The 11,670-nt window shown below is 44.1% G+C and overlaps 1 protein-coding gene across 1 annotated transcript; it reads right to left on the reverse strand.

Moving 5' to 3' along the window:
• Nucleotides 1-10,401: 10,401 nt before the first annotated feature.
• On the reverse strand, nt 10,402-11,418 carry MAGEB17 (MAGE family member B17). Its single transcript, XM_006088620.1, has one exon. The coding sequence runs from the start codon at nt 11,416-11,418 to the stop codon at nt 10,402-10,404; it is 1,017 nt and encodes a 338-aa protein (XP_006088682.1).
• Nucleotides 11,419-11,670: the final 252 nt, after the last annotated feature.

Genomic DNA, 11,670 nt, shown 5'->3' on the forward strand with positions numbered 1-11,670 from the left:
CAGTTGGGGGCGACCAGTCCGCAGGGGAGGGCATTTGGGGGGGCCCAGCCCTGCAGGGGAGGGCAGTTAGGGGCAACCGGGCTGGCAGGGGAGGGCAGTTGGGGGTGACTGGGCCGGCAGGGGAGTGTTGTTGGTGGCGACCAGGCTGGCAGGGGAGGGCAGTTGGGGGCAATTGGGCTGGCAGGAGAGCAGTTACGCATGGATCAGGCTGACAGGGGAGTGGTTAGGGGGTGATAAGGCTCGCAGGCAGAAGCAGTTAGTGGCAATCAGGTAGGCAGGCAGGTGAGCGGTTGGGAGCCAGGAGTCCCAGATTGTGAGAGGGATGTATGACTGCCAGCAGTCGGACATCTCCCGAGGGGTCCCAGATTGGAGAGGGTGCAGGCTGGGCTGAGGGACCCCCCCCCCCGTGCACAAATTTCGTGCACCGGGCCTTTAGTTGGTGTATATGTTCCATGGGGGCAAGGGTTTTTTGTTTTGTTTTGATGTGAATGTTTTGTTTTCTAATGTTTCCCCATTATCTAGAATACAAATCAATAATCTTTTTCTCAAAAAGACCTGAAGTATGATCTTCAGTATATCTTCTGATTGTTTGTTGTTTATTTGTATGAGAGGTATTATTTTCTGTATATTGATTTTATAAACAGAAGTGTATTAAAATTCCCTATTATTTTAAGTTTTTTAGTTCATTCTGTTGGATTTTCTTTTTTCTTTTAATTGGGGTGACATTGGTTCTGTTGGGTTTTCCAGGAAAAATATCATTTTATCTATGAATAATAGCTTGCCTCCTCCTTCCCAATTTTTATGCCTTTTGATTTATTTCTCTGGTTTAATTATTTTTGCTAAAATTTAAAAAATATGAATGGTAATAGAACTATCCTTGTCTTGTCCTTGTTTTAATGGGGATACTTCTAGCATTTTCTCATAAATCATATTACTGACTTTTTGGTTTATATCCTATCATGATAAGGAAACAAATTAATCAATTCCTATTTTATTAACAGCTCATTTAAAATCATGAATAGATGTTGAATTTACCAAATACCTTCCCTGATTTTATAGAAAGCATTATCTGTCCTTTTCCTTTGATTTGTTAAACTTCCAATTTTCAACTTACTTGGTTTTCCAAATAAGTTTTACAGTTCCACACTTATAAGGTAGAATCAGTCATAGTCTCTAAGGAATTAGCTTCCAGACCCACAGTTGTTATAATCATAGTTTTAGCTATCACCTTAAGCATGATGCCCATGGTCTGTTTCACAGTTTAAATTCTCTTGGATAAAATTTTCCTGAGAAAGACTCATTTTATTTTTATTTACCACCCTCTAGAATTCTATTCTCTAACATTCACACTCCGAAGGCTACTGCCAGCTCCTCATTCACTGATTTCCACTAATTTCATGGTGGGAAATTCTGATCCATTGAGTATTTGTTCTTTCTTTGGAAAGCAGTGTGTTTGCAGCGCCTTTGAGTGGTGTTTCCCATAATTCCTTTCCCTTTATGCTTCCAGGTTGGGGTTAGCCACAAGCTAAAAAGATTTAAAAGTTTAGAAGTTAAGCAGCAGCTCTGTTTAGCAGCTGTATTTACAACTCAGTTACTGGAGTTCCAAGCAGGTTGTCCCTGACCCACTGGCTCACCTTGTCAGTAGAGGGCAGTACCTGGACACAAAGCTCATTCAACTCCTGACAGGTTCTCTCCTTAGACTTCTGTGGGACTAGTGCCAGTGCAATGCCATGGCAAAGCCAGCTTCTCCTGAAGATTACTCATGGCATTGAGGCTGGAATATGAGACAGATGCAGGATCCAGTGTGTCTTTACTTTCATCTATGCCCAGCTCACCTCCGATTGCCTTAATACTCAATATAGAATTAGTGACTTTTCCACTTTTATGGGAAGCAAATAGGACTGAAAATCGGGACATTTTCCCTTATACTTAACTAATTTCCACTGTGTGCATGTCCCCAAAGACAGTTTATATGCATTGCAATGAATGAAACATGTACTACTTAAATATTTCTGTGAAAGGTTCTTCTTAGCCCAGTGATGGTGCCAGCTTGCTGTAGTGATGTTATTTCTACATTAGAGAGGCACCTACCAATTAGACTTTCTTCTCATGAAGCAATAGAATTGCATTTGGTTCATACTGTAGCCCATATTTTCTGCCACCTATACCCTCTGAGGAATTCATCCTCTCATGGTCAAAACCCTCTGGGTTCAATTCCCAGCATGTCTTAACTTCAGTACTATGCACACTTGGGACCAATAATTCCTTGTTATGGGGAACTGTTTGGTAGCATCCCAGACCTTTACCCACTAGATCCCAGTAGCACTCCCCACTCTGAGTTGTGACAACCAAAACATTGCCAAATGTACCGTGTGGGTGGAGGGGGGGCAAAATCAGCCTTGGTTGAGAACCACTGAGCATTGTGATTCAGACGCACTTGGACATGGGTTTGGGGGAGGAGAAATATCACAAGTGGAGACCTTAAGTGATGGTGGGAACAATCTGAATACTAATTAATAATATTTGGGAAAGAGAATAAAGAAGCAATAAGGATTCCATAGGGGCCCCTATGCCAAGTCATTACTGCTAAGTGAGATAGGCAAAGATGGATTAGGATGCCATCTTTTCTTAAGTACTAAAATACATATGGATTCTCTCTGTTTCTTTGTCTTGGCTTCTCCAGGGGAATAAATAAGTTGAGGCTGAGTGTTACTAATTATGTTCATTGACTACATAATAAGTGTTACAATAGAAAAGTAACCAGTTGCAAAGTAATTATGCAAAAACAATATTGCTTTTGGACTTTGGTTTCCAGAAATAGGACAAAGATTCCAGATTGACCCTCCTGTTGAAAACAACTTAACATATGGAAAAGTCATCAACCTCATTAGTAAACAGGGAAGTGCAAACTACAACCCCAATGAGACATCACTACACATCAAATGGATTGGACAAAAATTAAAAAATGAAAAAGTATCAAATGTTGGTGAAAGATATAGATCAACATTCTCTCACTGTGATGAAGACTAGTACCACCACTTGGGAAAGAGTTAGATATCACCTAGTAAAGTTGAACATGTACAATGCCCTATGACCCACTAATTTTACTACTAGATATGACACTTAGAAAACCTCTTTCACAGGTGAAGCAGGAGATATGTACAAAAATTTTCATAAATACATTACACAGCTCAAATATTAACCAAAGTAAAGTGGATAAATCTATTGTGGTTTATTTATACATTGGAATTCTCATTGCTACACGGCAACAAGAATGAACAAACTAGAACCACATGGGTCAATAACATAATAGAAAACAGAGAAAGCAAGTCACAGATGATTACCTACAATATAGTTCCATTTATGTAAAATTCAAAAGCAGGCAAAACTGGACAAAGGATTAGATTGTTTAGGAATACATTTCAAGTTGGAAAAAAGAAAAGTAAGAAAACAATTAACACAAAATTCAGAATAGTGGTTAGTTCCGAGGTTGTGTCTTGGCTTGAATTGCTATAACAAATTGCCATAAACTGGGTGGCTTAAACAAAAAGTATTTATTTCTCATAGTTCTAGAGGCTGGGAGGTCCGAGATCAAGGTGCCTGCAGATTCCATTGTTGGTGAAGCCTCCCTTCCTGGCTCATTGATGGCTGTCTTCTCATTATGTCCTCACAAGATGGAGAGAGAGGGCCAGCTGTCACTAATCCCATCATGGGGGCTATACCCTTATGATGTAATTACCTCCCCAAAGACCTAACATCCAAATACTATGACATTAGGGCTTTAACATATAAATTTGGGGGGGACACAATCATTCAGTCCATAGCAGGTAGAAAGGGGTATACTTTGGGGGAAGGATTACTGAGGGTTACTGAGGTATCGGCAGTGTTCTATTTCTTAATTGACGTGTGGGTCCATAGGTGTTCACATAATTATGCTTCAAGCTCTACATACATATTTGACATGCTTTTTTGCATGCAGTATAGATTTCAGAGCAAAAAATGGAGAGGTGATATAAAAATCCGTCTGGATAATCTCAATGCATTGATGTCCTGAAATTTCTGACTCTGTTTATTATAAAAGAAACAAAATGAACATTAACCCAGAAAGGAAAGACCAACCTGATTTTGTCAAACTCCTGTTTTTCCCTGCTAGTCTTGTGATTAAGGATTCTCATTCCTTGGAGAATCTAAAGGCCCAAAGATACCAAAATACTTTATTCCTAACTTGTTGGCCCACACAAGAGGGGAACAATATCTTGTTCACCTGTCTATTGCCCATACACAAAGCCAACCTGCTTGGCTCCCTAATAAGTGCACAGAAAATTGAATAAAAGGGCCAAATTGTGGAGAGAGACTTTTTCTGCCCTAGAGGTCCTTCTCTCTCCTTCTCTACACCCAGCTCACAGAGCTGCTCACCCTTCTAAATTCATGGTCACAGCTTTGCCCTTCTACAAGTTCTTCTCAGATCTCTGTTTGAAACAAACTCTTCTTCCCCTGTTCTCCCAATCTTATTTCTCAGTTTCCATTTGCCCATTCTTGAGTATTAGGGTATACCGTTCAAAGCCACTTTTCTTTGCCACTTCTTTTGTGCATATCGGGTTGATTTATAGAGTGATATGATGAGTATCTCATTGGGAATGAAAAGAAATGTCATCATGTGTCTGTTTTACCTTGCTGCAAAAAGATGTCTTAAGGGAACTGCACTCTATCATATTGACATAAAAATATTCACATCAACCTGGGAGGAACTTGTCTCTTCCTCATCTTTACTCTTAGCAACTTCCTGTGTATGAGACATATACAGAAAGCAGGTGATGGTGCTCTCTGAGGCCCTTGGAGAGTGCTATGTAACTTGGCTTCATAGGGAATATGCCTGAAAGAAGGAGAGGACGAGGACAGGACTGCAGTGACCTGAGCAACCCTGACCCTGGTCCTCACCTTGAGGCATTTTTCACAGTTGTGGAGGTTACTCTTTTTACTGCAAGACATGATGACTGTGGTTAGGGACTGCAGGCAGGAGTGTGGCAGGAGGGCACATGATGTGGGGACCTAGAGGAGGACAAGAGGGTATGAGCCCCTTCACCAGGCCAGTGCTCTAGGATCACTCAAGATCAGCCTGTCCCCTGAACACCCTATGGAGGAAGTTATGGTGGGCCTTCGGCTGCAGCCCTGCTTGGGGCTGTCTGCAGTAACAGCAGGGGCTGGTCAGTGGGGATCCTCTCTTCTGGAGTGGCAGCCTCTCAGTTTACAGTCAGCACCATCATATCAACTGTTGGCAGGGCCTGGGCCCCTCCCCTCCACTGTGCTGAGGTTGACAACTAAAATCTGTCCTTTTCCTCCTTGGGGTCCCCTAAGACAGTGATGGCGAACCTATGACACGCGTGTCAGAGGTGACACGCGAACTCATTTTTTTGGTTGATTTTTCTTGGTTAAATGGCATTTAAATATATAAAATAAATATCAAAAATATAAATCTTTGTTTTACTATGGTTGCAAATATCAAAACATTTCTATATGTGACACGGCACCAGAGTTAAGTTAGGGTTTTTCAAAATGCTGACACGCCGAGCTCAAAAGGTTCGCCATCACTGCCCTAAGAGAAAGAGAAGGGCCACCTCACTCCACCACCCCTGCCTGAGGCCACCCAGGGCTGACAGTTCAGAGGGGGCGCTCTCTGTCCTGGGTCCACTGGGACTACCCTACTGAAGTGAGTTCACTAGTCTTCGAACAAGACCCTTACCTCCCTGCCTCCACAGGGGGAGAGTTTGGGGTGCACCACATCTGGCTACCCTTGCTTGCTCCTGGGACTGACAATAGGGGTTGGGCTCTGGACGCCCCTCCCCCTTTTGGAGACAGGCCCCCTGGTTAGCACTCAGGTTCTTCACCTGGGCTCCAGTTAGGACCCAGGTCTCCTCTCTTGGCAGAATTGGGACCACTCCCTTAGACCAAGGCCCTCCCCTTCATGAGACCTTCTGGGCACAAGTCAGGTCACAGCTCTGTCCACTCTCCCAGGGCTGAGAAAGGGTGTGGCACTGGGCAGTCCTCTTGGTGATGGGTAGAGTGATCTCTTCAGTCCACATTAAGTGTCCTTATCTAGACACCTGACCAGACCTGGAACTTCACTCTCCACTTTCTTTGAATGCTTGCCCTCAGACCAAGTTCCCACCTTCTGGATTCCCCAAAGAGAAAGTCAAGGTGAGTGTCTAAGGCTGTAGGGGCCTCTGAGGGTTATAGGGGCCTCCTAGGGCTGACAGCAGGGGATGGACTGCTTGGGACCCCACTGATATGGATCAAAGCCTGGGACTCCTCCCTCTACTCGTCTGGGTTCATCAGCTTCACACTAAGGTCCTCACCTCCCAGAGTCCCTAGGATGGCTACCCCTGCCTCAGACTTCCTATTTGGGGAAAAGTCATCTCTATTTTTTTAGAGAGACATTTTAAATTGAGATAAAATACAAATAACATGAAAGTCAACATATTAATTGTTTTAAACTGTACAATTAATTGATTATTGGTATATTCACATTGTTTTGCATTCATTATCTTTATCATCATCATTACCTAATTCCAGAAAAATTTTAAAACTCGAAAAAAGAAATCCTGTTTCTAGCTAGGATTCTAGACATTTATATAATCAGAAGCTTAAAATATGTGGCATTTTCTGTCTGGCTTCTTCCATTTAGTATGTTTTCAAGGTTTTTCCATGTTGTAGTATGTATCACTACTTTATTTTTAATTAATCAATTAATTAATTTAATCCTCACCTGAGGATATTTTTCCATTGATTTTTAGAGAGAGTGAAAGAGAGAGGGAAAGACAGAGAGAAACATCGATGTGAGAGAAACATCGATGTGAGAGAAACACATTGATTGGTTGTCTCCTGCACGAGCCCCGACCAGGGCCCAGGCTGAGGAGGAGCCTGCAACCGAGGTACGTGCCCTTGACCAGAATCAAACCTGGGACCCTTTGGTCTGCAGGCCAATGTTCTATCCACTGAGCCAAACTGGCTCGGGCCACTTTATTTATTTTTTAATGGAAAGGTCATCTCTTTAGTACTCAGAGCCCTCACTCGGACACCAATTAGGGCCAAAACTCCTCCCTCTTTGGGACTTGGCCACCTCTACACAAGGCCTACTGTCCCTGTGACTCTCCAGGCAAAAGTGAATGGCTCCTGAGCTGAGGGCTCTGCCCTGGACATTCTAGGAGTAAGAACACGTGAGGCTTTGTAAAAACCTCTCTGCTGGTGGGGGTCCCCTCATGTCAGTCAGAGTCCTAGCCTTGACTTCTGTTAGTTCCTGGGTCTCCACCTCTGCAGAACTGGGGCCACCCCAATTAGACCAAAGCTCTCCTCTCCCTGTGATGCTCCAGGTGGAAATGAGGGTGCTCCTCGACCTGACAACTCTCCTCTGGGCTTCCCAAGTTACCAGTGGGGGTGAGGGTATGTGTGGAGATTTGTGAATCCTGCTATGTTTTGGAGTGAGTGGTTTTCTCATTCATTCACCATTCTCACCTTGACACCTGAGCATTTTAGTGCCAGACTCAATCTTGGGATGCCACTCTCAGCTGCTCCCCTTAGATCAAGATCCTCACCTTCCTGGGACCACCAACTTGGAAGACAGGGCCATCCACAACTGTTCCAAATCTGCAAGAGTGGACACCAGGGCAGGACTCTATAGGACCCCATTGTTCTGGCTGGGTTCTTCCCTCATTCCAGATACTCCCTTTGAAGTCTATCAGAGGCTCACACTCCTCCCTTTATTGACATGAAGTCAACCTTCTTAGAACAAGGTTCTGTTCCTGAGAACCCTGAAGAACAAATGGATGATCAGTCCTACCTGGAGCCCTACAGGTCTGAGGGCAGTTGTGGGTTAGTCTCTTGAAACCATCTATATTCTAGGGTATTGATTTCACCAGTCCTCCTACATAGGGATCCACTTTTTGGCTCCTGCTTACATTCGAGGCTTCCTGGGAAATGTTATATTATTGCAAACTCAAGAAGTTTTCCTGCTAAAAACCTTGCAGATAGAATCGGTGTCACAGGAATGATGCCAGATGGGGGAAACTATAGTTCAGAGCAAGAGAAAAAGTGATCTCTTCCTTCTCTTCACCAACCAGATTTAGCCTTGTATAGAACTTTGGTTCTAATAGATTGATTTTTCTACAGGGCAGAAGTGGAGACCCATGATTTTGTGAGTCCCTATCTTTTCAGGTGATCTGACATTGCATATGTAGGTGACAAGTACTGTCATCAAATATTTTTCTCTTTCTTTCTTTATACTACCCATTTATTTTGCTATTTTTATTGTTCTGGCTGTGTAGTCCAAACAAGTAGTTAGTGCAGAGCCCTCTTTTTATTGCCTGAGAAACATCCCAAGTAGTAAAAGGACATATGAATTATGACATACAGTATCTGCGTTAGGCTGAGAGGAGTGGGGTAGTGTGGGCTCTAAGTGAATACAGACCACAGGTTTAGTACTGGCTCTGCCACTTACCAGCCATGTGAACTCAGGCACATTAGCAGAGTCCATGACCTTCAGGTTCTTCATGCGTGAAGCAAATTTGCTAGGTCCTGACTTTTAGGACTTGTGGGTATATGGAATGCATGTTGCGAACAGCACAGTGTCTGGCAGGTATTGAAATTTAAAAAAAATATATGGTAGTTATTACCACAATTATTTTGACATCACGTACCACACTGGAATTTTCTTTTTTCTAATTGAGGATGGGTCAGAGACTATGCAATATTCTAAGACTAAAAATAACCCCAAATCAGCTGCTTAGTAAATAAAACTAATTAATATTTCCCTATTATGACCAGTCATTTGATGTGGGCATGAGGTAGACTTCCTCAGTTAAGTGCACTGTGAAGCTGCTAAAGGTATGCAAAGGACCAACAATCTTCCTCCCCCATAGCTGCCCTTGCATTTAACCCATCTCCATTTTCATTCATTCCACCACCACCAAAGATCTAGACCTCACTTAGAGTTTGCCATATCACATAGAAGAGTGCCATACTTGGGTTCCCTTTTAATGGAATGGTCTAGGTCCCCCTCTCCCCCCCCCCCAACTCCCAGGCCCGGACAAAGTGGGCCAACCCAGTGATTGCTGAATATCACCCTTATTTTCAGAAACTCTGGACACAAAATACACAAAACACAGTTAGTGCACTGTGTCCACCTGCATGGGAACAGAGCACAGGAGTCCTTCCAATCCTGCCCCAGGTGAGTGAGGATTTCTCTTGGGTTCACCACGTCTGTGAGGAACTGTGAAGAGCAGTGTTCCAGTACAGGCATAGTTTCTAGACCAGCCGTGGGCAAACTACGGCCCGTGGGCCGGATCCGGCCCGTTTGAAATGAATAAAACTAAAAAAAAAAAAGACTGTACCCTTTTATGTAATGATGTTTACTTTGAATTTATATTAGTTCACACAAACACTCCATCCATGCTTTTGTTCCGGCCCTCCGGTCCAGTTTAAAAACCCATTGTGGCCCTCGAGTCAAAAAGTTTCTGCTCTAGACTCAGGCCCACCATATGAGAGATCTGAGAGCCTGGCCCTGCTCACCATTTTAATAACCTCATCTAACCGCTGGTGCAGCCAAACTTAAAATTCCCCCCATGGAGGACTGGCAGTTTCCTACCTTCCCAGCTGCCTTGTATTGGGGCATTTATGCTGGACTGCTCTTGTCTGGAACCTCCCCCCTCCTTATCCCTTCTGCTTATTGTCCTTCAAGGCTGAGTGTGGCTCACATCATGCTCCTTACATGACAGATCCCCCTGGGCTCTATAATGTTATTGGCATGGACTAAGTCTTCTTTGTCCACATATCCCCAAAACTAGCATGACACCTTCCAAAGAGCAGACATGTTTGGGGAACAAAAGAGACAGTGCACAAGATTTCTAATTTATGATGATTTAATTTCTCCCACACTCTTGAATAAGTTAAGCAGTACAGGTATATGTATCTTTTAATTTCACCAAAAGAAAGAATGAGGAAAATGAATTAATCACCTTTTACTTTTATTTTTCACTATCTCATTATCCCAACTATTTAACTGTGGGGTTCTTTCACATTTTTTTAAAGAAAATTCCTATCCAATGCTCTGTGTTCTGGTACTGAGTCACAATACAAGAAGCAAGGGTTTTTCAAAATACAAAACTATTACTCTCAAACAGGAATAAATGTGTGAGCCATATTATTCTAATCTTAGATTATGAGTCTAAATAAGCCTTTTTAAAGGGAACACATTGGAAAAACAAGGAAAGGTGAATCTGTAAGTTACTTATGAAAACAGAACACAAAGAAGAGATACATTGTGCTCTCTCGAGCTCCACCTTGCCCCCACTACTTAGAAGATTGACAGCCCTTCTCAACTTCAAGGTGAAGACTCTGCCTCAGACTTCACTAGCGCTGCTGGCAGGAGCTGCTGGTCATGGCTCTGGAGTGGGCCCTGGCTGCTGCTCTGACTCGGGCTCTCTCTTCCTCATCTCTCAAAGCCTCCTTATACTGGGTCTGGAAGCTGGTGGGGAGTATATTATTGATTTTAGCCCAAAACTCTAAGACTTTCATCTTGCTGGTTTCAGCGTAGGCTTTTGGGCCCCACAGGAATTCGTAGCGTGGAGGATCACTGTGGGGCACCTGACGGTACTCCAGGAACTTTTGCTGCACCAAATCTATGGTGATGAGCTTCCTGGGCTCCCCAAAGATGAAGTGCCTCCTCTCAGCATAGACGCCCATCATATTCAGGAATTCCCACACCTCTTCTTCAGTGGCATGATTGCCATTCAAGAAGATCATGCCCAAGAGAGGCATCAGGAGGCCATTTTTGGGAAGGACCATGCCGCCATCACTCCGACTCTCTTCGTTGTGAAGATCCAGTTGGCTGACAAGGATATAACAGTGACGACTGGGGTCAACTTCTTTCAGGTCGAGGCCAAAGGTCAGCTCCAAGCGCTCAGAGGCTCTCTGGAGGATTTCAGGAAAGTGCGCCTTGTACCTCTTGTTGATAACCTTCAGCATTTCTTCTTTTGTAATGGGCTCTTTCATTTCATACTTGTACAATAGAGCCTTCACTAACATGCTTACTTTATTGGCCAGAAGATCTTCCCTAGAGCTCTCTGAGGAGGGCGGGGCCTGGGAGGAACTTGGTCTTTCCTTCCTTTGGCTCTTGGCACCTTCACCAGAACTCTCACAGGAAATGGTTGCAGCAGAATTGGAGGCCAGGCCTCTCTGAGACTGCTGGGGAGTGCCTGCAGCAGGGGAGCTGGGAGGACTACCCTCCAACGTAAGTGAGGGGGACGAGGGAGACTCTTCTTCCCCTGCGGTGGTGGTGTGAGCAATCCTGTGACCCTGGTCTTCACTTTGGGCCTGGTGGTGGCGTTTCTCACGGGCACGAAGCTTACTTTTCTTACCACGAGGCATGGCTGTGGTTAGGGACAGAAGGCAGGGGCGTGACAGGCAGTTACGTCACACAATCACCTGGAGGAGGAGGAGGATAAGAGGGTGTGAGTACCTTCCACAGGGAGATGTCATGGTGGCTTTAAGAATGCCCCTCTGGAATAGCCTGTGGAAAGGTGTGGTAAGGAAGGAACTGAAAGCTCTCTCTAGTGGGAACATAGTGAGTGAGGCAGGAAGAGACATGAGGCTGGAGGGGTCACTGGGGGCCAAACCACA

Source organism: Myotis lucifugus, unplaced genomic scaffold, assembly GCF_000147115.1.
Source record: "Myotis lucifugus unplaced genomic scaffold, Myoluc2.0 scaffold_49, whole genome shotgun sequence".
NCBI lineage: Eukaryota > Metazoa > Chordata > Mammalia > Chiroptera > Vespertilionidae > Myotis > Myotis lucifugus.

What these genes read in the sequence shown, in the direction of transcription:
- MAGEB17 (XM_006088620.1), bottom strand. Translation starts at nt 11,418, where the DNA reads ATGCCTCGTGGTAAGAAAAGTAAGCTTCGTGCCCGTGAGAAACGCCAC.